The sequence below is a fragment of the Mustelus asterias genome, chromosome 25 (assembly GCF_964213995.1).
Source record: "Mustelus asterias chromosome 25, sMusAst1.hap1.1, whole genome shotgun sequence".
NCBI lineage: Eukaryota > Metazoa > Chordata > Chondrichthyes > Carcharhiniformes > Triakidae > Mustelus > Mustelus asterias.
Genome location: NC_135825.1, coordinates 23,988,974 through 24,015,645, shown reverse-complemented (window position 1 = coordinate 24,015,645; position 26,672 = coordinate 23,988,974). Strand labels below are relative to the sequence as shown.

At 43.7% G+C, this 26,672-nt stretch overlaps 1 protein-coding gene across 1 annotated transcript; it reads left to right on the top strand.

Moving 5' to 3' along the window:
- Positions 1–1,079: 1,079 nt before the first annotated feature.
- Positions 1,080–2,024, top strand: ora2 (olfactory receptor class A related 2). Its single transcript, XM_078241963.1, has one exon. The coding sequence runs from the start codon at positions 1,080–1,082 to the stop codon at positions 2,022–2,024; it is 945 nt and encodes a 314-aa protein (XP_078098089.1).
- Positions 2,025–26,672: the final 24,648 nt, after the last annotated feature.

The following is a 26,672-nucleotide window of genomic DNA, read 5'->3' as shown; positions in this document are numbered from 1 at the left end:
CAGTTCTCATGGGCAAATATTCATTTACAACAATGGGGGCAGAAATATGTTATCTTAAATTGACATATCACTGTGGAGTCACTGACCGGCATCAAATTTTGCATGTCAATTCTAGACACCCATGCCTCAGCATAGACTTAGTTACTAGCTATGATTCTTTACTGCGGACCCTTCCCCAAATAGTTCATTAATCTTTTTGCATTTTGTGTAAAGACATGGCCGTAATTCTCCGAACTCGCCCACAGCTGGGATTTTCCGGTCCCGCTGCAGTGAATGGAGATTTGGCTGAGTGCCAGATTCTCCACTCACCCTGGCAGCGGTGGTTGGGAGTACAACATCGGAGAATTCCAGCCATATTTTCACCTGGCTGATAGATATTTCAGGTCAAATCAATTCCTGGATCACTGAGAAACAGCATTGTTGGAAGAACTATCACTGTTTCTAGTGTCTACTGCAGAATGATCAAATACATCATTTACTTTACAGCGTTGTCCCTAATGGCAAATGACTCAACACCAGTGTCATCAGAGACACCCAGTGGAAATCTCCTCGCAACAAGGAATTTGATACAGTAAAAGGTTTAGCTGTGTAACAATTTACATAACCACATTCTCATTCAATTGTTTCAAAGATTTTTGATGCAATTGGACAACGCTGTTATTGGGGTCTAAATATTTCCAGCCTCATCTGTGGCAAAATATTTCCTGGTCTTCTGAACAACTCAGAATTGGAAATTTGGATGATTCAATATATGAAATGGTTCACTAAACCTGTTCCAAATCCAATGAAGAGTTAAACACAAAATTGAAATGCAGCAAAGTGATTAAACAAAAGACTATTGTGTAGGTGAGACCAATGAACAAACATGCATATGCTACCTGAGAATTTTGACCTTTAAGTATAATGAAATATATTAAATATATTAAATTAGATAGCCAACAGTTGTTAAAGTGATTACTTGTGAAATTAATGTGTTTTTTCAATTATTTCTGTCAAAATAATATGGATTTCTTTTTGTTTAACGCAGGCACCAGAACAACATTTTAAGTAAGTACAAATAACTTAAAGCAAAGGATATGATGGAAGGAAGGAGTATTGTGAAAGGTACACTCTACCTTCTCTTAACAGTGATTGGAATCCCAGGTAATCTAACTATCATCACATCATTCATCCACATTGCCTTCTGTGACCACAAACTCCTCCCGGCAGATACAATAGTGTCCAACTTAGCCAGTGTGAATTTACTGGTGGTCTTGGTAAGATGCATCCCAGAAACCACAGCAGCATTCGGGCTAAAGCAACTGTTTGATGATTATGGGTGCAAAATTGTAATTTTCATTTACAGAACCAGCAGGTCTTTGTCCATCTGGCTGACTTTTCTACTAAGTGGTTTTCAATGTATCACTTTGGCACCAGTCACTTCAACTTGGTCCACTGTCAAACGACAAGCAGCAAAATACCTGAGCGCTATTCTTGCCTTCCTGTGGGCACTGAATATGTCCTTAAGTACTCCAGCTATATTATTTTCCATTTCCTCAGAAAATAACTCGGCTGGCAATAAACATGCTGTGAATCTTGAGTACTGCTTTGTGAGGTTCCCATCACGGACAGTGAAGCTGGCTAATGGTGCACTGCAGACCTCCAGAGATGTCATACCCATTGTCCTTATGGTACTAGCAAGTGCTTACATTTTGCTAGTTCTGTACAGACACAAGCAGCAAGTAAAAGGGATTCGGAGCTCGAGCAAAAACCAGGGATCCACAATTGAGACGAGAGCAGCCAAAGCAGTGGTCACCTTGGTTATTCTATATGTACTTTTCTTTGGAGTTGACAGCATTCTGTGGATTTATACTCTGACTGTCGCTAAAACGATGCAGACCTCACTCATCTCAGATCTTCGAGTCTTCTTTTCCTCACTCTATGCATCAGTCAGTCCTATTGTTATAATTACTTCCAACAGAAAAGTCCATAACAAATTAAAATGTATGAAGGCAAAACCAGAATTGTCAGAAACTGTTCCTTGAACTATTTAAAAGTACAAGACTAGATTAATTTAAAAGATCTCTGTAAACAACACAACATTTAACGTATTTCTGCATTGAAATTAATAATAAGGATTTTACTAATTGTATAGTTCACATCCATATCTAAATACAGGGGGCATATGATGGCATTGTGTTCCAGTATCACTGGCTATTAATCCAGAGGCCCAGGCAACTGCTCTGGGTCATGGGTTCAAATCCCATTATGACTGCTGGTGAAATTTAAAATTAATTAATAAATCTGGAATGTAAAGCTAGTCTCAGTAATGGTGACCATATCATTGATTGCTGCAAAAACTCAATCTGGTTCACGAATGTCCCTTTAGGGAAGGAAATTGCCATCCTTTCCTGGCTTGTCCCACAAGTGACTCCATACGCACACTTAACTGCCCTCTGAAATGGATGAGCAAGCTGCCACTCTGCTCAAGGGCAATTAAGAATGGACAATAAATGCTGGCCTTGCCTGGTCTGGAATGGGGGGGTGGGGGTGAGTTAATAGGTTGTAATGAACAAAGCATCGTAGCTGTGAGGGACAGCTCGGTGGATAGGATATTGGTATGTAGATAGGCTGGAAAATTGGGCGGGGATCCTGGATTCAGGATTCAATCCTGGACCGGGGAGCGGCGCGGGCTTGGAGGGCCGAAGGGCCTGTTCCTGTGCTGTATTGTTCTTTGTTCTTTGTTCTTTGTTCTATGACAGCCACATCGCATGAAAGAATAAAGAAAAATAATTACTCAAATTGGAAAGGCTTTGAAGATTGGTATGCATTCAGCATTGCCAGAATTCAATTAATTGCTTCATTTCATGCAAAAAACTCCAGATAATATATTTCTAATTTGTTTTTCATTCATGGGCTGTCAATATTGCTGAAAAAGCTAGTGTTTATTGCACCCCCTAATTGCCCTTGAGAAGGTTGTGGTGAGTTGCCTTCATGAACCACTGCAGGCCGTGTGGCCAAGGTACTCTCAAAATGCTAAAGGAAGGGCAATCTGTATCCAAGTCAGAATAGTGTGTGACTTGGAGGTGCCAGTGTTCCCATGCATTTGATGCCCTTGAGTCCTTTTAGGTGGTAGAAGCCACAGTTTCAGGAACTTCTGTATTGAATTAAACTTGGCGAATTGGGGCGTACATCCCTTAATGGTTCTAAATTTATGCCATCACCTGTACAAAGCGAGGTGAAACTTCTTGTGGTAAAAAAACTCATTCCAATTTTCTTCAGAAACTGTCCAGTTCTTCAGCATCAATTTAAACTGAAAATACATTATTATTAGGAAGGTATTCACTGAGTATAGATATCTGAATTGTGAATCTATTTTAACTTGACCTTATACAATTTACTCAAAAATCATGTCAGCAATACTTTGTTGAGATAGTCTTAATTGCTAAAATCATCAAGGTTAGCTTATATCAGTACTTGAGTTGGCTCAGTTTGAATATGCTCAACCTATCACTGGTATGATTCCCCTCTCTTTCCCTTCCTGCATTATCTAGTCCCTTGAAGAGGCTACAGCTTCTTCCTCGTAAGACACATGCAGCCTAAGTGTATGAAAGACTAAAACCATTTTTCCAATTTTTAGATTGGGTTACTTTTTCCTATCTCCACATCTTTACACAATGGGTGACATGTTCTCTGTGTCTCATTCTGTCTCCTGTAATGCCATATATCAAATAGCTCGTAACAATTGCTTGGAATCTATTATAACACTATGCTTTTGGAAACATGTTAAGAATGGATGAAGAAAAGTTTGAGCAAATGTTTTTATTAAATGAAGCTGATACTTTATTAAGTGATGAAGTATAGTGATGTATGAAAGATTCTAGGTTTCCTATTGCTTTGTGCTTTGCAGGCTGGAATTCTCCAGGCTTGCATGTTCTGTTATGGATGATAGCGAAAATAGAGAATTTGGCGACAGCCAAATCTCGATTCACTGCAGCAGGACTGGAGAATCCCAGCAGTGGGAGAGGTTGGAGAATTTTAACCTGTACATTGACATATATAATATTATAGCACAGAAAATTAATATATAAATTGTGATGTGGTATGAGTGACTTTTTAGTCTTAATCAGGATTTAATCTTACTTGATAACTTTATACTGAATGGAAGTGAGTTTGCATGTGGTGATTTTGGATAATTTCGAAGTACTCCATTCATGTTGTGAAACTTTATAAGGGCTAATGTATTTTAAGCTTCTGACCTGCCTTGTAGAAATATTACAATGTCATGATTTTGTGCTAATAGATGTTGCAAGGCATAAATGCAATCTACAACATTGACAGTGGATAATAAAAATATTTATTCTCCTTGACTATTTGTAAATGAACATTTCAGAAGACAGGTCTCTTTCAGTTAAATTATAAAATAATAAAAAGACCCTTTAAGAAAAAACTCACTGTGGCTACAATTTCTTACATTCTGGAAAAGCTCCACTTTCCATTACAATGACTGATTAAAAATGACCAAGCCAATTTAACAACATGCTAAAAGTACCAAACACTCACTCAATTACTTTCAGAGAGTTTAAAATCAATGCTGGATTTTCTCCTGCATTTGCCAAATTGTATTTCATGCCTTGTGTCCAATGTTCATATAAATATCATGGTTTGAGAAGATTCTTAGGGTAATTTGGCTTGTTCATAGATTCCTACAGTGCAAAAGGAGGCCATTCGGCCCATTGAGTATGCACCGACCACAATCCCACCCAGGCTCTATCGTCACAACCCCTAGCTGGTCCCCCTGACACTAAGGGGCAATTTAGCATGGCCAATCCACCTAACCCGCACATCTTTGGACTGTGGGAGGAAACCGGAGCACCCGGAGGAAACCCACACAGATACGGGGAGAATGTGCACACTCCACACAGTGACCCAAGTGGGGAATCGAACCTGGGTCCCTGACGCTGTGAGGCAGCAGTACTAACCACTGCTGCCTCACAGTGCCTTACAACCATTGTTGTAATCTGGTGTGACCCTGAAGCAATGACTGAAAACCACACCCAGGAATAATAGTGGAGCCACTAATTGGAATAGAGCCAATGATCCAGAGCCTTCCAAATAATATTATTTGCTTGATTGTAGAGGTTGGATAAACTCAGTATGTTTTCACTGGAATGATGGAGTTTGAGGGGCGACCTGATAGAAGTCTACAAAATTATGAGCGGCATAGATAGAGTGGATAGTCAGAGGCTTTTTCCCAGGGTGGAAGGGTCGACTACAAGAGGGAACAGATTTAAAGTGAGAGGTGGTAAGTTTAGGGAAGACATGCGGAGAAAGTTTTTCACACAGAGGGTGGTGGGTGCCAGAAAACACTTCCAGTGGAGGTGGTGGAAGCAGGCACATTAGCAACATTCAAGCTGTATCTTGATGGGCACATGAACAGGAGGCAAACAGAGGGATAGAAACCACAGGCTTGGTGGGCCGAAGGGCCTGTTCTTGTGCTGTATTGTTCTTTGCTCTTTATAATGGAGATAAAAGGATGGTCTTATCAGTGACAATGTACCTGGGTGGATTTTTCTACCAGACACAGAAAACTGAAATGATAAAAATTTCTGAGTAAAATCCTGTAGAATTCTAGCCATCATAATGTTATTTATGACAATGTGTTGCAGTTGATTGACTTTAGTCAGGTTTCAGATAATATCCTGCTGCTTTGGAGATCTATTCACTCAATACAAATGCAGTCATAGAAATGCAGTGTGAAAAATGCTTATAATTTTTAAGAGAAGGATATTTTCACCGCTATGGTTTATACTTTTTTGAAATGGTTCACATAATGCTGGTAATAAAATAATCCACAGCATGTTGGTTATGCTTTTGCCAACATCAATCCCATTACACTTGGGTCTTTAAATAAGATTTTGTTTCAGTGTGAAATAGATTAATTTTATTTCTACCATCTATTAAACAGTGTTATGGTATATTAAATGTCCTGGGCAGAATTTAATCCCATGTTGAGTTTGGGGAAGGGGGGCATTTAATCAGACAGGAAGGCTTGAAGATGGCCATCCTGCCCTGCCACCAGGTAATCCCCTTAAATGGGCAATTAATGTGCACTTAGGGCCCCATCCTGCCATTGCTGGTACTTGCTGTTTGGGACGTTTCAAAAGCAAATCCTATTGAGGTTGCTTGTGGATTCCCATGGAGTTCCTTCCTTCAAAGGCATTCAATGCCTGACTGAGGGTCCAGCCATTGGGAAGGGTGGTCCGGTTGAGAATTAATCACTGCCCTTGCTCTGACACTCTACATATCTGTGACCTCCATCCTGACATTCACTCACTGATGGCCTGGGTCCCTCAGTGATCCTGAACCACAAGTTAGTGCAGTCCCTCATTGGTTGTGTGCCTAGCAATAAAGCATTCCCAGCCCCTGATTTGCCAGCAGCTCTTTGCGCAGGATTCTCCGCCACCCCCCTCCCATACCCATGGGGGTCCTTGATCCCGAGGAAGGCCCGCTGCTGCCCAATTAAGTGCCTGATTGACACTCAATACGCTGGGCCTCCCTGATTAGAGGTCACGTATGGGCTTCCACCAGCTCTCCAGTCAGAGGGCAAGAGACTGGTCCCTCCTGCCAGGGTGATTTACTGGCCTCATGGCAGAATATTTGGGGAGAATGGGACTTGCACTTTAACCAAATAAGATAATGCCTATGGAGTCCTTATCTAGCTTTTGTACCATAAATTTTACAAAATTGCTACCTGAATCCCTGATGCTGAAAGGGATTAAAATAAACACATCGGCCGGAAGTTTACCTCCCCACCCACTGTGGAAATCAGAGTGGGCGAGGCAGACAGTGGGAAGGTCTGCTGACCTTAGGCAGGATTTTACAGTTTTGGGATGTATGAGGCCATAAAATCCCGCCCATAAACCAAAACCTTTTTTTAATGGTGAATGGTTCTCATTACAAGACACACAATGGCTGGCAATGCGATCATTCTTTAGCAACACAGCTTGAAAGTTGTGCATCCTTAATTAAAATAAAAAGACATATATTTTAATTTATGCTTATCATTTTTGCTACACTGTATTGTTTGCTGAGATATTCAGCACAAGCTGGTCACCAATAAATGTGTCTTCAAACCGGTATAAACAATAATTAAAGTAAAGTTAAATTTTATTTATTAGTCACAAGTAGTCTTACATTCACACTGCAATGAAGTTACTGTGAAAATCCCCCAGTCGCCACATTCCGGCACCTGTTTGGGTACACTGAGGGAGAATTTAACATGGCCAATTCACCTGACCAGCGCTTCTTTGGACTGTGGGAGGAAACCAGAGCACCCGGAGGAAACCCACGCAGGCACACGGGGAGAACAGACAGTGACCCAAGTTGGGAATTGAACACGGGTCCCTGGCACTGTGAGGCAGCAGTGCTAACCACTGTGCCACCGTGCTGCAAAATTATTCATTCTTTGCATTTTATTCCAAGAGAATTGATTGTTGCAAATAAGATGAAGCGTATATAATGAGCGGAATATTCCCCCCTAAAATTTAAGGCTGGAATTCTCTGGCTGTTCACACCAGCGGGATTCTCTGGTCTCACTGGCAGTGCATCCCAACTGGTGGGTTTCATGGCAGCGTGGAGTGGCTTCAACATGAAATCCCATTGATAGCGGTGGGACCAGAGAATCCTGCCACCAGGAAATGGCACGCCATCACCTGCCGTCGAGAAACACGCGACCGGAAGGTCAGAAAATCCTGCCTAAGTATCATAATGGCGAGAATACCGGAACGAGCCAAGCTGGTCCATCAGGCCTACTCCACACTGCAATTATCCCACATTTGGTCACTTTTTGGGAGAGTGTAAGGTATGCCACAATTACTGGGAGATGGGGCCTGAACACGCCAGTTGAGACTGGCTGCAGCACATTTGGGTGTCATTTTGCAAGTCGCCCTGATCTCTCAGTGCAGTGGGAGACCCCCCTCCCCACACGATCATCGAGACCCCCTCCCCCTTATCAGTGGCATGTTTCCCCACCCATTTGCCGACAAAGGTCACCAGCATCAGGGCATTGGGGCCTTCTGATGGGTCCCCAGCCTGACCCTTGGCATGCCCCCCATCATCCCCACCAATAGAGCCCACCATCATAGCCCCTACTCAGGTCCCACCCCCACTCAGGCCTCAAAAATCTTAAAATTGACTCCAGCCCTCTTCCAAACTGTCCACATCTGGCTTTAAAAGAGGTGGGATGAACAGGACACTATCCCAGATCCTCCAATTAGCTAACCCCCCACATCCAAAAAAACCTCAGAGTTGAATTCATCTGGACTCCCCCAACCACTATTTACTCCCCTCTGCTCCATCACCCAATTAGATCTACCCACAGCTTGGCTGCCAGCTTGTGGTGCAGATGGGAAACATATAGACCAAACCCATTCTTCTGGGTTTCCTGATATTAAAATAGCACCCACATCCTGCATCCCTGCGGCATGGTGGCACAGTCATTAGCACTGCTGCCTCACAGCGCCAGGGACCCGGGTTCAAGTGGGTCACTGTTTGTGCGGAGTCTGCATGTTCTCCCCGTGTCTGCGTGGGTTTCCTCCGGGTGCTCCTGTTTCCTCCCACATTCTGAAAGACGTGCTGGTTAGGTGCATTGGCCATGCTAAATTCTCCCTCGGTGTACCCGAACAGGTGCCAGAGTGTGGCGACTAGGGGGTTTTCACCGTAACTTCATTGCAGTGTTAATGTAAGCCTACTTGTGACACTAGTAAATAAACTTTGGGCTAATATGCAGCTCATTTAGCTTTGCTAAAGGACACCAAACAAGGAGGTCGTTAAATAACTAAACAATAATACATCTCCCTCTGTGCTGAATCCATACTGCTATTTTATTCATGTTTTTTTTGACCCTACTCAGCACCATAGAGTAACCTCCTAGCTTATCTATTGTCGAGCTCAATAGAGACTGACATTTAATTAGAAAGAGCACTTTCTAACCGTGTTGGTAAAATTCATCCTAAGATTAAGTGCTTGAGAATATAGAAAACAGCTGAGTAAACTGGAATTCAATGTAGCTGGCAATACAAACGTTGTGACGAGCTTTTAATGATTGGTAAATGATTAGAGAAATGTGGACCTGGGTCAGATTGGTTCAGTCAGACAGTGGTAGAATTACAAGTCTGCTTTCAAAGTTAAGTTTCTTTTCCCTTTGAAATAAAATCATGCAAAATTGCCTTCTAATTCCACTGACTTCCAGTTGAAAATATTAGCTAAAAGGTTGTACATTTTTGAGGTTTTACAGCCAGGTCATGGGTGCTAAATCGATTGTACTATGGATACATTGACCTGAGCCATCAAATAAATTACCTCTGTTAAAGTTTATTTATTAGTGTCACAAGTAGGCTTACATTAAAACTGCAATGAAGTTACTGCGAAAATCACCTATTCACCACATTCTAGCATCTTTTCGGGTACACTGTGGGAGAAGTTAGCATGGCTAATGCACCTAACCAACACAGCTTTCTGACTGTGGGAGAAAATCCATACAGACATGGGGAGAACACACAGACTGTGACCCAAGCCAAGAATCGAACCCGGATCTCGGGAACTGTGAGGTAGCAGTGCTAACCACTGTGTCACCGAGCTTACAATGAATTACTTTGTTTTAATGATCTGTAATTTAGGAGCCCCCTTTACTGGATACCAAGCATGCAAATATTCCATTCCACACTGTTAAAGCTCCATTAATAACCAAAGCCCAGCGATATGAAAGAATTCAACTTAACGATGTCCAGCTAAACTCTGCCTTATACACCAGTGTGCTGAGATTTTTGGCTGGTCCAGACATGACTTCACTGAACTGTTAGGGTACCAGATCAGAAACCCCAAGGTATATTATGAGACCAGACTAGACCCCAACAATTTTTCTATTTTGACATTGTGAGAATAGGATGTTTCACTCAGGGTACAATTCTACTGACAAACTAGGGAACTTTTAACAAAACAACTTTTATTTAACAGTACAGTTTAACTCTCACAACTGAATTAACTTAACTTTTAGTAATTGAATGATACTTAAACATGACAAGATACAATTCTTAACTGCTAACTATTACTATGCATTCTAATCAAGCAAAATTTCCCTAAGACTTAAACCCTCTTTGTAATTAGTTAGCAAAATACAGGCATACTTGTTTGTGGCTTAGGTTAACAGTCCTGAGCTTTCAGAAAACCTCTGCAGAGAGAGTGAGAGAAAAATACACTTCTTCCTTCTAGCATTTCCAGGCAGCATCTGTTTATATTTTAAAATGAAAATGAAACTAGTGTTTCCTACAAGATTAGCTTCTCCCATTAATCACATGACTCTTTCCCAGTCTATCAACCCAATCAAAAACTCACATGACTCTGCATACCAAATCTAAAATTCTAGGAGAACCTAAATAAACAAAAACTCCATTAACTCTACAAAGTAACACATTCCTAGATCAGTCATTATCCTGCATTCTCAGCACTTGAGCTGCACGGTTTCCCAGACAAATTGACTCTTGTGACAAAACACTGCTCCTTAAAACAGCCCCACCTTGCACATAAAACATTTCAAAATAGTACAGTATCATCACATAACCCCAAGCTCTGGAATAATATAGACTCATGGATCACCAACATTGTGGAATCCCAGTCTACATTGGGAGCTATGCCGACTTTTTTTATTCATTCATGGGACATGGGTGTCGCTGGCTGGTCAGCATTATTTTTATTGCCTGTTCCTAGTTGCCCTTGAATTGAGTGGCTTGCTAGGCCATTTCAGAGGGCTGTTGAGAGTCAACCACATTGCTGTGGCTCTGGGGTCACATGGAGGCCTGCCGAACCAGATGGGTCTTTTCCGACAATCGACAATGGTTTCATGGTCATCAGTAGATTCTTAATTCCAGATTTCTTTTATTAAATTAAGGTCTGTGCATGATTTCATGGAACCCCTTCCATGCTGGATGGCTGTCAGTTGGCCAGCCAGCATAACATTGCATTAACAAAGGGATCTTGGGTGGGAGTGGGTTTCACCTCCCCTTCCGCCCGTTCTGAAATTGGGTGCACCCTAAACGTAAAGTTCAGGCCTGAGGAGAAGCAACATGTTCGGGCCAGAGGGAGTGTAGAATAATAATCAATATGGTGATCAGGCCTCACTCACATTGATTAAGCTTGTTGGTGTTAGTTTCATCTTCTGGGAGTTCAGGAAATCCAGCTGCAATTTAAAGTCAGTCTGCAACTCTTAAAGGGGAAATGCAATTTTCAAATACGCAGCGGATTTTTCCTATAAAATGTCAAAGGCCAGACCCGCGGCTGGGATTATCCAGTCCTGCTGCTGTGAATGGAGAGTTGGCTGAGCGTCAAATTCTCCGTCCTCGCGGCAGCGGTAACAGGGCGTATGAGACTGGAGAACTCCAGCCAAAGTGTCAGGTTCTGACTGAAAAATCGGTGCGTTTCTCCCAGGTAAATTTTCTCTCCAGATTTTCTGACACTTTGTCAAATAAAGTGGGGGTGTGCCATCATCTTTGAAGGGCAGGGCCTAAAAGACAGAAGCAGGATATTTGTGATATATATAAAAGATTTGGAAGAAGGTGTAACTGGTGTAATCAGCAAGTTTGCGGATGACATGAAGATGGCTGGACTTGCGGATAGCGAAGAGCATTGTCGGGCAATACAGCAGGATATAGATAGGCTGGAAAATTGGGCGGAGAGGTGGCAGATGGAGTTTAATCCGGATAAATGCGAAGTGATGCATTTTGGAAGAAATAATGTAGGGAGGAGTTATACAATAAATGGCAGAGTCATCAGGAGTATAGAAACACAGAGGGACCTAGGTGTGCAGGTCCACAAATACTTGAAGGTGGCAACACAGGTGGAGAAGGTGGCGAAGAAGGCATATGGTATGCTTGCCTTTATAGGACGGGGTATAGAATATAAAAGCTGGAGTCTGATGATGCAGCTGTATAGAACGCTGGTTAGGCCACATTTGGAGTACTGCGTCCAGTTCTGGTCGCCGCACTACCAGAAGGACGTGGAGGCGTTAGAGAGAGTGCAGAGAAGGTTTACCAGGATGTTGCCTGGTATGGAGGGTCTTAGCTATGAGGAGAGATTGGGTAGACTGGGGTTGTTCTCCTTGGAAAGACGGAGAATGAGGGGAGATCTAATAGAGGTGTACAAGATTATGAAGGGTATAGATAGGGTGAACAGTGGGAAGGTTTTTCCCAGGTCGGAGGTGACGATCACGAGGGGTCACGGGCTCAAGCTGAGAGGGGCGAAGTATAACTCAGATATCAGAGGGACGTTTTTTACACAGAGGGTGGTGGGGGCCTGGAATGCGCTGCCAAGTAGGGTGGTGGAGGCAGGCACGCTGACATCGTTTAAGACTTACCTGGATAGTCACATGAGCAGCCTGGGAATGGAGGGATACAAATGATTGGTCTAGTTCGACCGAGGAGCGGCGCAGGCTTGGAGGGCCGAAGGGCCTGTTTCCTGTGCTGTACTGTTCTTTGTTCTTTGTTCTTTGTTCAGGACCGGTGCCATGGAGATTGGGGTGCCCTCGCTGGGCGTGAACCTGGTTACATTGCCTGTGAGGGGTGGGGCAGATCTCGATCTGCAATCTCCCAGCACAAATCCTGTTATGGCCCTCACGCAAAAGTTAGCAGCCATAACAGGATTTGCGCCTGCGGCAAATGGGGCTGGAAAATCGCCCCCATGATCAGTGAGTTACTGAGAGTGAGATGGTATTTTGGCCAGAACACCAGGTTCTCTTATGCAGCCATGGAGGATGGTCTGGAATTAGGAAGGAAATTCTCCTTTCTATGGATGGACAATGGGCACCCCTGCAAATTATCCAGCGGCAGCGGAGAAAGATGATGGGCATGTCAATGGCCGCAGTATTGTTATAGGTGGTGGCTACTGCGTAAGGTATTTGGGATCCATGGGCCACAGATACCTAATGCAGGCAGTCAGCTGTTTCAAGATAGTTTATTAAGAAGCAGCAGTTTAGATATGATGCATTAACTAATTAGGCAGAAAAGGTATACAACCTGTGACAGTTCCTGATCCCAGAGGACGGGCAGACAGTTGGCACAGTGTGTGTGTTGATCTCAGCAGCTTGTGATTACAGCATTCTGCTCACTAGTTGAAGTTTTTAGGGGATACTTTCCCCGATCTCCCTCCTTGTTCATCTGAAGATGGCGGCTGCTGACAAGCACTGTCACCTCACCAAGGCCCACCCCCTGCCCCTGTGCACTTGTTTACCCTTTCCCTGGTTGCTGGTAGCTTGCCCAGTATCAATCATCTGTTCAAACCCATCTGACAATTGGATACAGGACAGATATCCAAACTGTCAGGGTGGTTGCCATCCTTCCCTGCTTGATCGAGGTCAGCCTGTTAGTTTACCTCATGGTAAGGGTCAAAACCTGGTCGTTTCTTGGGTAAGGAGATGCACAAGAGGCTATACTATCAACTGAGATATGTCAACATGACAGTCTCAGCTAAGTGACCTTGCTGTTTCCAAAGACTGTTTGGAAGTCAAAGGGCCGGATTTTCCAGCAGCGCTCACATAAAAGCCGGAAGCCCGCCCGAGGTCAACGGACCTTTACATGGTCAGTATCCTGCCTGCTACGATTCCCGTGGTGGGCAGGAGGGCAAAATTCTGCACAAGTTGTTTAGAAATTCTCTTTGTAAAGAATCAATGCTGTTTACAAAATCCTATAAAGGTTCTACATTATGCAGAAAATACCAGTTCATTAAAGACGCCAATTTCTTAGAACGGTGGAGGGGAGGAGGTATTTCTTGACCTTACCAGCACTGTGGCACAGTGGTTAGCACTGCTGCCTCACAGTGCCAGGGACCCAGGTTCAATTCCTGGCTTGGATCACTGTCTGTGTGGAGTTTGCACATTCTCCCTGTGTCGGGGTTTCCTTTGGGTACTCCAGTTTCCTCCCACAGTCCAAAGATGTGAGGGTTAGGTTGATTGACTATGCTAAATTGCCCCTAGTTTCGGGGAGAATGAGCAGGGTAACTATGTGGAGTTTCAGGGATAGGGTGGGATTTTTGTTAGGGCAGGCTCTTTGGGCCGAATGGCCTCCTACTGTACAGATTCTATGATTCTATTCTATGATTTTATGATTAACCCAAGATAAAACTTCTCTCCACATTGCTCTTACTTTTAACATAACCATGAAACACCAGACTTTAATCATAACACTAATGATTCTTCTCTTCTCCTGTGTCACTTGCTTCTGACAATGAGACAATTCACTAGATCTTCTGCTTACAGTCCCACACTCAATACTTTCTGTTCCCCTTATGACATCCCCCTCTGGCCAACAGCTGTTATTTCTCCTCCTTCAAAGGTATACTTTATTAAGCTGTCTCATACACCTACAGAAATCTTCGACAGGGCATAAACAGACCAATCTTACTGCTCTTTATGGAGAGGCTGGCACATAATCAAAAGGGAGCCCTCAAGAACATGAGGAGGTCCTGAAATGTTGCACACTTTGAGTCCAATGGAGTACACTTCCATTGACATTAGTTAAGTAAAGATAAACAATATTGGAGATGGTGAAGCTGGAACTTACTTGAGTTTGGGCATTTTGTTTTTCTTCTCTTTCGATTGAACTCTTTAGTTCATATACACATAACATAGCAACCTGAGTTGCAGTGTTATGCCACTCATTTGTTACTGCATGCCCAGCCAAATATTAACCATTGCTAATCAAACTCTCTCTTTATCCTCCTCAGTTGTTCAGATAACAACCCAGAAAAAACAACTAGTAAAATTTGGGAAATGACATACTGGTGTGAAGTGGTCATGTATACCTTAAAATAGAACTCAAGTTCAGACCAGTATTAGTCATTTCCCAAGTTTTACTGTGTTTTCTTTCTGGGAAGGGCCAGTCATATAGATGGAAGGATATAATTCTATCTAAGTTTCCTCTGAGTTTCCTCTGGGTGCTCCGGTTTCCTCCCATAGTCCAAAGATGTGCAGGTGAGGTGAATTGGCCTCTTATTGTCCCAAGATGTGAAGGTTAGATGGATTAGCCATGGTAAATGTGCAGGGTTACGGGGATAGGACAGGGGAGAGGGGCTGGATAAGATACTCTGTCTGAAAGTTGGTGCAGACTTGATGGGTTGAATGGTCTCCTTCTGAATTGTAGCAATCTTATGATTCTAAGCTACACTATGACATGATCTCACTCATCCGTATATCAGCAGGAAAATTAGCACTCTGAGTGGTACAGATGGTGCGGTAAATGGGTTTGCACTTAACTGATTCATGAGCGTAAGTGAGAAGGTGCAGACGCAATTCAAAAGAATGTGCTAGGAAATGAGGGACAGGTCAGGCCCTTGCTCTGCTGAAGAGAACAGGATGTGGAGATGCCGGCATTGGACTGGGGTGGGCACAGCAAGAAGTCTCACAACACCAGGGTAAAGTCACCTGATGAAGGGGCAGCACTCCGAAAGCTCGTGCTACCAAATAAACCTGTCGAAGAGAACAGAGATTCAGACTTTAGAGGACCAAGCATTAAAAGAACAATGCTTTCTGTGCAACATCAATTGCTGAATGCATTGCAGTTGCTGGGGAGCCAATGCATTTTGCCAGTTTGTGGTAGTGTTCAAATCCACTCTGCGTGAGGTTCAGAGGCATCAACACTCTGTAATCAATCACAGAACATGCAGTCACTTTGAAGGATCTGGCCGCGTGCTCCTCCGTGCAGAGATTTGCGGCGCCAGAAATGGTGTCTCTCAGGGAAGTTCATGTTGGACATGCTGGGAGACTGAATCAATAAGGTTTAACATCAGACCATGGGTGTTTAGCAGTCTGCTAACCTGGGGATCGGTGAGGGTGCTGAGCTACAAGCTGACAGCCAGGAGAGACATGGAATGGGAGTGGAATGTGTTGCGTAGCACAGCTACACCATTGTCTTGCATTCAGCATTATGAGCGGCACGGTGGTACAGTGGTTAGCACTCCAGGGACCCGGGTTCAATTCTGGCCTTGTGACTGCCTGTGTGGAGTTTGCCAGTACTTTCCAGCAACAATCTGTGCACAATGACTTACCGGCTTACGCAGATACCAACTACACTAATTGTCACTCAGATTCAAGTCCAAAATACCCATTTCAACTTTTCTCTTACCTACTTCTCCCCATGTCTGCAAGGGTTTCCTTTGGGAGCTCCGGTTTCCTCCCGCAATCCAAAGCCGTGCAGGCTACATGGATCAGCCATGCTAAATTTCCCCTGAGTGTCCAAAGATAGTTTAGATAGATTAGCCATGGGAAATGTGTGGGGTCCCAGGGAGAGGGCCTGGGTAAGTTACTCCGTCAGAGAGTCGGTACAGACTCGATGGGCCAAATGGTCTCTTCTTCACAGTGCGGATACTATGATCAGCTAATGCGCAAGCCTGATCCAGGGAGTCAACTGGTTCTCGTCACTGAGTTGTTATGAGCTTCCAGAGGTCACCAACTAAGAAGCATCTCAAGAGACTTGGTTGGACCCACCCGAGTGTCCCACCTCCCTGCTGAAAATACTGAGGAGTGCCTCGTCGGAGCAGACAGCAGGTAAGAGATCAGTTGAAACGGGTATTTTGGACTTGAAACTGAGTGACAATTAGTGTAGTAAGTATCTGGGTAAGCCGGTAAGTCTTTGTGCGCAGGTTGTTGCTGGAAAGTACTGGCAAAACTCTGCAATGTCAGGTAACATGAAGATCAAAGTTGATCCTCGGGCAGATGCAATTTATTAGAGCATGAAAGAAAGTGGTAGCAAGGTGAAAATCAGACCACAATCTTCTTTTCCTCGGGAGAAATACCACCAGACATCAGCCCGTTTTTAAATCATAAATTCAGAATGCAAGTTTGGTGAGAAGCCGCAGAGCACTCGACGTGCCTACCTGCTTTCTTGCTGCATTACGATTTCAGTCATGTGTTGTTATCATCTAAGATTAGATTTGAAGAAGATACTTACACTAATTCTTTGTAATTACTATTCAACGTGTAGCACATTTGATGAATCTGTTCTCTTAAGCAAGGTAAACATGATAATTACCAAGTAATTAAATGAGCACGGGGCAGCAACGTGTTCATAATTAGTTATTGTCACAATTAATTAAAGTATGTTTATGTTACGTGCAGTGAAAAAGGGCTCCAGGTGTTAGCATTCATACAGTGCTCCATATTAATAACAATGCTGACCTTTATATGGGAAAAATTATTATATTACATGTTTAAATTCATACTTTCGAGTTCTAATCTTCTGTTGCTATTAAGAGTTTAATTATAAGGAAATTAGAAACAGAAGCAAAAGTAGGCCATGCAGCCCCTCGAGCCTACTCTGCCATTCAATAAATTGTGACTGACCTTCTATCTCAATTCTACTTTCCCGACTGATCCCCATATCCCATGGGCGGGATTCTCCGGCCACGCGCAATCCAAGACCAGAAATTCCAGCCCAAACTCAACAAACCTTTAAATGCTCCGCCACACTTTTTGTCTTGCCCGCAACAATTCCCGTGGCAGGCGGGATGAGAAATTTCCGGCCCATGATTCCATTGGAGTCCAAATATTTATCGATTTCAGCCTCGAGTATTCTCCCCATGTTGTTTCCTCCGGTTTCCTCCCACAGTCCAAAGATGTGCGGGTTAGGTTGATCGGCCAAGTTAAATTGCCCTCGGTGTCCCAATATGTGTAGATTAGATGGGTTAGCCATGGTGAATGTGAAGGTTTATGGCGGAGAAGACCTGGGTAAAAAGTTCTGTCAGCGAGTCAGTGCATAATCGATGGGCCAAATGGCCTCCTTCTGCACAGTAGGGATTCTATGATTCTATTCTACTAAAATCTCTCCTCAAAGGACAATTCTTTCATTGCATCAGATGTTTTACAAAAGCTTTGAGCGAAGTCTAATCTTTATTAGGTACAGAAATTAAGCTGAATTTTACAGTGGGATGGTGGTCACTCCCTCCCCCCCCGCCTTTACAAACATACAAATTAGGAACAGCAATAGGCCATTCTGCCCCTCGAACCTGCTCCGCTATTTGATAAGATCATGGCTGATCTGTTTGTGGATTGAACACTACTTTCCTGTCTACTCGCTATACTCATTTAATTCTCTTGTTAACCAAGAATCTATCTAACTCAGCCCCAAAAATAGTCAACGTCCCTGCCTCCACAGCTCTCTGGGGAGGAGAGTTTCACATGCTGGTTCCAAAAGTTGGTTTCAAACTGATGGAGTTAAAGAGAACAAGCACACTCCGCTGCAATAATACATTGGGAGTGGCCTAAAGAAGTTTAAAATGGGACCCTCACCCTCACTGGAAGGAAGTCCTGCCCTGGAGAGCTAACAGCCAATGTGATTGGATAGCAGACCCAACAGTCAGCAGCCAGAACTCAGTAATGAGTGCAGCTGGGATTGCAAGCAGGCCCACAAAGAAGATTGCTATACCTGGACTAAGATAAATCCAGGGCTTTTAGGGTTGGGAAGGGATCATAGAATCATAGAACACCCTACAGTGCACAAAGAGACCACTGGGTCCATCAAATCTGCACTGACTCTCCAGAAGAGCATCCCACCCTCCCCTCCTCTCTATCCCTGTCCCTGTAACCTTGCTCATTTACCCTGGCTAATCCACCTAATCTACACATCTTCGGACACTAAAGAGCAATTTAGCCCTTTGGCCAATCCAGCTAACTTGCACTTCTTTGGACTGTGTGAGGAAACTGGAGCACCTGGAGGAAACCCATGCAGACATGGGGAGTGCAAACTCCACACACAAAGTCGCCCAAGGCCGGAATCGAACTTGGGTCCCTGGCATTGTGGGACAGCAGTGCTAACCACTGTATCCCACTGGGATTGTGGAGCCTAGGTAGGGAGGTGAGGGATGGGTGTGGGATGGGCTATGGAGGATGGGCGGGAGGCACAAAGTGGAGTATCATCTGGGGGTGGTGCACAGGGCTCCGCACTAAAAGACGCATCCCCCTCCTTCCTTCCCACTTTTTAACCAGTTGACTTACTCATTTCATCACCTGCCCACACCAACCATATTATGATGTAATATTCGGGTCAGCTGACTTGTTTACAATTTCAGGTGGGCATCCTGCTGTTTTCAATGATCACCCACTCAATGTGTAATGGGGACTGGGTCATAGAAACATAGAAGATAGGAACAGGAGGAGGCCATTCAGCCCTTTGAGCCTGCTGTGCCTGATCGTCAATCTCAATAACCAAATCCTGCTTTTTCCCCATAACCTTTGATCCCATTCACCCCAAGTGCTATATCCAGCCGCCTCTTGAATACATCAGGGTCAGGGGGTGAACGTGAAAGCAGAAACATGCCTGGCAGAGGGCTGTACAATCCTGCCCTAGTACTGCACACAGTAATGCAAGGGTGGTTTCACTAAAGCCCTTACACTTGTACTCCAACCCCCTTTCAATAGAGGCCAGAGTACCATTTTCTTTCTGAATTGCTTGCTGGAGATGCATGTTAACTTTTTGTTTCATGTACACGGACACCAAAGCCCCTGTGAACACCAAGATTTAATAGTTCACCATTTAAAAAATATTCTGCTGTTTCATTCTTCTGACCAAAATGAATAGCCTCACATTTCCCAACATAACTCTCCATCTACCACCATTTTGCCCTCTCACCAGATTGTTTTATATCCTCCTACAGGATCTTTTAACAAAACACCAGAGTCATGATACCCTCTTCCATATTTTGCTGGGATAGGTTCTCGTGAACCAATTAAATACTGTTTTGACACTCAATTTTGGATTTAACAACTGTTTCTGAGTTGCCAGCAACTCACCAGAATCACCAAGATTAGTGCACATCAGAAAGGGTCTTCTTCAGTGAAACTGGCAGGCTGGGAAGGCTTTGTTTGGTTACGCCAAAGAGCTGTTCAGATGAGGATCTGGGGTGCCTCTGAGAGAGGCAAGCTGCAAGCTGTTTTGTTCTGAGGAGGACTGTGCAGGTGAATGCTGGGAAAGTCAGTGTGTGGTGCTTGCTTTGTCAAAGTTGTCAAAGTTTCTGCTGTTGATTTCTTCGGCCATTCCCATCCATGTCTGCTGGGTGCAGAGATTAGCCTCTTCCTTAAAGCCAACACATCTTATATCTGTTTCTTAAAATGTGCATTATCAGCAAATCAAGAATTCTCCAATATTACAACAGGGAGACTGGTTGCTCACTCTCCGATGAATTTGACCTGTTTTTAGGTCCGATGAATTTGACAGCAGGGAAGAAGCTGTCATCAGACTTTTAGAACATAGAACAGTACAGCACAGAACAGGCCCTTCGGCCCACGATGTTGTGCCGACCTTCATCTGAAACCAAGATCAAGCTATCCCACTCCCTACCATCCTGGTGTGCTCCATGTGCCTATCCAATAACCGCTTAAATGTTCCTAAAGTGTCTGACTCCACTATCACTGCAGGCAGTCCATTCCACACCCCAACCACTCTCTGCGTGAAGAACCTACCTCTGATATCCTTCCTATATCTCCCACCATGAACCCTATAGTTATGCCCCCTTGTAATAGCTCCATCCACCCGAGGAAATAGTCTTTGAACGTTCACTCGATCTATCCCCTTCATCATTTTATAAACCTCTATTAAGTCTCCCCTCAATCTTCTCCGCTCCAGAGAGAACTTTTGAATGGACCTACCTTGCATTAAGTTGATCTTTCTCTACACCCCAGCCATGACTGTAACAGTACATTCTGCACTCTCTCATTTCCTTCTCTATGAACAGTCTGTTTTGCCTGTATAGCGCGCAAGAAACAATATTTTTCACTGTATACTAATACATGTGACAATAATAAATCAAATCAAATCAAATCTCTTACAAGGACAACAGGCAGGATATTCCGGACCCCCACACGGGATATTTTTTCGCCCACCATTGGCCACTAGCAAGAACTTCTGCTCCCACCAATGTCCACAAGGATTTGCACCCTCTGCTGCTGGGGAATGCATGAGGGTGGGGGTGGGTGGGTAGTCGCCTTTAGTGGGAACAGAGAATCCACTAGCCGGAAGAGCTGGAAAACTTTGGCCAGCATCTGGTGTGAAAAATGCAGAGATCACACTCGCCCTTATGGGGTGCTCTCTGAAGACAAAAACACTTTGGGCACTGACTCAACCATTCCTTTCCCAGTGTTGTCAGAGGTGGAAGAGATTGCTATCTTTTTACCATTGTCATCCATTCCTTCTGTTCTCAGCTTGAAGACTCTGAAGCCAGAAACACTCAAGCTAAATTGTGTCTACGTGACTAGCATACTATCTCAATCAATTATTTTGTGGATCTTTCATAAGAAAATGAGTAATTGGGATAGAGATTGAAGAATGCATATAGAATGATCATTTAAGGGGAAATCTGTGCCATTATAAAAGCAGTGAAGGCATTTGCCTCTCATATCTCTATATCTGCTGCCAAGCTAGAGTTGGTTCCAGTGTTTGAAAGTGCCCGTGCTTCATGGTGAGATTTAATATCTGTGCTTTCTTCCCTGGGCTGTGCTGTTTCCTGGAATTATGTGTTGTTTTCTCCTACAGGAAACATTCATAACTCTAATTGATTTTTAGTCATTTCTAAGCCAGAAATCATATTCTCTTGGGATCTGGTTGGTACTGAGAGTAGGTGGAAGAACCAGTGGTCTAGGATTTGAGACTTCAGTGTAATAGTATATATCACAGGATGTCAGACAAGTGATTCATGCATTAAGACAGTTCTTACATTTCAGAGGATCAAAGGTAAGATCCTGGAAAATGTGGACCACTTCCATTTCTTGGGAGCTTCCTGTCGAAGAAGGCAGAGGTAGATGATGAAATTCATCACCACCTCCAATGGGCCAGCTCAGTCTTCAGCCACTGAAGAAAAGAATATTTGAAGACCAGGATCTCAAACAGAGACTAAGGTCAAGGTTTACTGGGCAGCAGTGATACTCACTCTCTATATTCTTCAAAGACTTGGACAGCCTGCAGCAAGGACCTCAAAAGATTGGAAAAGCACCACCAGTGGCGCTTTTGCAAGATCCTCCAAATTGTGGGGGGGGGGGGGGGGGGGGGAGGGGGAGGGGGGGAGGGGGGGGGGTGGGAAAGAACAGTCCAACAGCAATATCTCTCCCAGCTCAACCTGCCTGGTAATAAGGTGCTAATCACTTTGCTGGGTTGTTCATATGCTTGACACTAGACTCCTGAAGCAATTGCTCTACCCAAGCTCAGTCATGACAGGAGACTCCAGGAGAACAGTGGATTCCTCAAAGCATTCCTGGAGAGGTCAAATATACCGGCCGACTCGTAGGAGAATGTCTTGCGACCGACCAAAATGGAGAAGTCTCGTATGGCAGGATACCGAGCACATCAAAGGACTCTGCTCAGGATCATGCAGAGATGAAGCCAAGCCATCAGAGGGAGTGCATAAACCTCCAAATAACCCATCCAACCAACCTGTAAAGCACCAGCTGCCCCGCATGTCTGCAGATTGCACATTGGACTTTATTTCAGAGCTCATTGAATCAGAGTGGAAGCATGTCTTCCTCAATCCCATGGGTCTGCCTATGAAGAGACAGTGCAGAAGACATTTTGGTAGTGCCTAATTGGTTTTAAAACACTTTGGGAAATGTTGAGATTTTAAAAGATGTATTCAAGTCAAGTTCCTTATTCCTCTATGGATGATGTCAGGTTACATCACTTGCATGGCAAGGAACAAAATGGCATTGCAAGGGTACTGCTTGAATTCTGGGGTGGATATGTTCATTTGCCTCACTTTATATCAGTAAGTTATTGTTCAGCTGACAACTTCTATTTACTTTTGCTGATCTTGTGAAACCATTTGTCTTTTTATACTACATGGCAGTCATGGGGCTATTAAGTTGCCAGTCATTACCACCATTGTCAATGTGCTATTAATCACAGTGTAAGGGAATTGCTAGTTACATGTGTGACATTGATTGTCCCATTTACAGAGACAGCTAGAACACTTTGGGTGGAGAGCTCCTTGTAGGTTAGTAGCACTGAGGAAGTGTCTTATCATAAACCAGCTTGAACCTAACAGACCAGTCTGGATTGATTCTTCCACCACTTCCACTTGTTGTGCGTAACAATAATTACCTCCTTTTAGATGTTCCCTGCCATTTCATTTAATCAATTTTTACCAGCTGCATGTTAATAACCTCCTTTGTTTCATTTCTGATATTGAAATGTCAACAATTGGCTGAGAAAAAATTGCTGATCTGCAATATATCTGTTGTACGTCTGTTATCATGATCTCTGCAGAAAGAAAAACACAATAACCCTCTGAGTAAACTGGCCGGTACCTCATGTGGATCACAGGCCTAAGGTGTTCTACACTCACCAGAACGTACTCACCTGCAGAATTCTGCTCCCAGTATAATACCAATTTTCCCACATCAAGTTTTTTGATGTATAGCTCAACCCAGCAATATGCATTGTCGCAGGTACATTTCAGCCAACTCACCTTCTCTGCCTCCCAGTCCTGAGCATCATTGCCTCAGCCACATCAGGAGGGTAATAGCAATTGGCAAGCTGCTGGAGAAGGTCTATTGCAGCCCAAGCTTGCCCTTATTTAAGGACATCCGCAACCCACCAGCAGTATGCCTTCCTGCAGGCCACCTCACATTGTTAAACCCACCACACCCGAGGGATAACAGCTAAGGGTCTATGGCAGGAGGATTTCCATCAGAAACCACTCCCTCAAGGTAGAGTCCACTGATCTTCCACCTGGCTTCAACCTCCCAAAGCAACAGTGGGTCCTTTTAAACTGCCAAGACCTCTGTTCCGCCTCCCAACATCAGTGGGGTCACCAAAACCCATCCAGGCTGAAGCTGTGATGCAGCTCAAACAATGGGCGGAATTTTACCGGCATGTCCGCCAAAGGTTTGTATGATCCCACCCAAGGCCAACAGAGAATGCCATTCTCCGAGTTGAGCCTGTCCCCGGAATCGGGGTGGGCGTGCCGGTAGAATTCTGGCCAATGACTCACATTGTCAAGGCTGACCAAACTTGAAGGCGGCCTAAAGAATTCCATCTAGCCACTGACAAGGCAATTGCTCAACTTAGTGACTATGTACATGCTAAATAAATACATATGACCTCTGGGCACCGTAAGTAGTTGGGATCTTGGTGATCCCAACCCCACAGCCCTGACCTGAATATTTTAAACCCCCCTCTAGCATTATCTGTCTTCTTGATGAATGGACCCAAGGCTTTGTCCTGCTCAGGCCAGTGCAAAGTAGTTGATCCCAGAACTTTCAATGCGACCACCAGACTTGGGTATCAGTGAGTAGAAGTCCTTTCCCAACATACCTTTGCCAATGAAATGCGACGTTTTTTCAAGATACGACAACAAAATCAAATATTTGCCGTATTTTAAACTGCACCCATTTTTGGAAATCACTGTGCTGCATACTTATAGAATGGGTGGGATCTTCTGGTTATGCAGACGCCAAAACCGCCACCACAGATTCCCCAGTGACGGAGGTTGCGAACAATGAGAGACCCCGTTGAAAGCGGCAGGGTCAGAACATCCCTCTGCCAGCTGAGAGGTGGGCAGGGAGGGGGGAAATGCCACCCAATGTCCTGCAACTGGCTGCAAAGTGCAAGAATCAATTGCCTATGATTACATTAACATAGCTTTGCTTGTAACATTTTTAATTAACAGGCTATAATTGTGAAACAAATTCAGTGAAAACCTTCCTAATAAAAGGTTAATGTTATGCATTTCATTTAAATCCACCTGCGTTCTTGTGAGTTAAGGAATCTGTATGTATGGACTGAAAGATAGCAACATATTAGCAGTGCAAGCACAATTCTCAGCCATCCTTCAGAAATTCTCCAATTAACTTGGTGAACATAGGAAGGCCATACAGCTCCTTGAGCCTATTCCACCAGTTAATTAGATCATGGCTGATCTGTATCCTTAACTCCAGCAATTACCTTGGTTCCATACCTGCTAATATCCGAGTTCAACAAAAATAGTGGACAGTAACTCAGTTTCAGCATTTTTCTTCAAGAGATTGTGAAGATGGATGTTATGTTTTAAAATATGTTTTGGGAATATGGTAGTTTTCTGTACAGAAGGTGGTGTTTGCGTGTGTATGCACAATGTACTTGAGCTGGGGAAAGTTATTAGAGACAGCTTGTCTGTGACAGCTGAGAGATAAAAGTATGAGAGTGCTAGATTCATGCATTTATAATGAGAGGCTATGGTGTCAAGGTGGATTTATAAGTAAATAGTTGGGGTTTTAGAAATTTGTATTAGGTGATAGGTAGGGACTTGGCTTTCCAGCTGTTGAATTTCAAAGTGGAATTTAAGAGATGTTTACAACTTACAAAGGATTCAAAGGTAAACAAGGGAAGATAATTGAATTCTATTTGACCTGATTGTGGAGGCAATAGGAAAACATGAGAGATTTTTATATTTTGGAAAATTTAGATTAAAAAAGATACTGAGGAATCAGAAATGAAAGGGGAGAAGGATATTTCAGGAAAGATGTTGAGAGGAGTTGTGTGGCTGTGTGGGGGAGATGTCCTGAGACCAACTCAGTGCTCAGAGAAGGTATGAAATCTGAAACAGCCATTCATTCAGGACAGCAAATCTCTCGTTTCAGAAATCGATTTGTTTCTGAACTTTCTTGGATGTCCACAAAAGAGTCGAAGGTTTCAAGAAGTCACGTGGCATACCTTTACTAAAGTGACAGCAGTTTTGCCCTTGGGTAATACTACTGGATTTGTACAATTTAAAATCTATAAGGGAATTGTTGCCGAGTAGTTTATGTGTCTGTTCTGACCAAATGGATTTTTTTTTGGCGGGGGGGGGGGGATAGTTTGTGACTTTTTTTGCTATGAAACTTTATCCTTATGGGCTTAAGTTTTCTTTCTTATTAATCCATTTTTATAATTTTTCAAAATCCTAAAGGTGTTACTGGAGTTCGATGCTTCTGAGATCAATAGCTTTCTCTCCCTCATTTTTAAAATACGGGAAAAAAGGTTATGATCAATGAGACAGGTTTCTCTCTGGGATTTGTCTTGCCTGGAAAATAACATCTGCTGTGGTTGCAACAAGACATTAATATATGTATATTGCCAGGGTGAAAAAAATGAATACATCACTGGTGGTGCTTTATGGATGTTGAGCTGTAAGTTGAAAGGAGTATCAATGGGTTTGAGTGGATGACATAGAAACATAGAAAAACTACAGCACTAAACAGGCCCTTCGGCCCCACAAGTTGTACCTTTTAGGCCTACCTATAACCCTCCATCCTATTAAGTCCCATGTACTCATCCAGGAGTCTCTTAAAAGACCCTATTGAGTTTGCCTCCACCACCACTGACGGCCCCCGATTCCACTTGCCCACCACCCTCTGTGTGAAAAACTTCCCCCTAACATTTCCCCTGTACCTACCCCCCAGCACCTGAAACCTGTGTCCTCTCATAGCAGCCATTTCCACCCTGGGAAAAAGCCTCTGGGAGTCCACCCGATCTATGCCTCTCAACATCTTATATACCTCTATTAGGTCTCCTCTCATCCTATGTCTCTCCAAGGAGAAAAGACCGAGCTCCCTCAGCCTATCCTCATAAGGCATGCCACTCAATCCAGGCAACATCTTTGTAAATCTCCTCTGCACCCTTTCAATCTTTTCCACATCCTTCCTGTAA

Bases quoted from the DNA above. Each gene is read 5' to 3' on its own strand.
- ora2 (XM_078241963.1), top strand. From the start codon at position 1,080: ATGGAAGGAAGGAGTATTGTGAAAGGTACACTCTACCTTCTCTTAACA.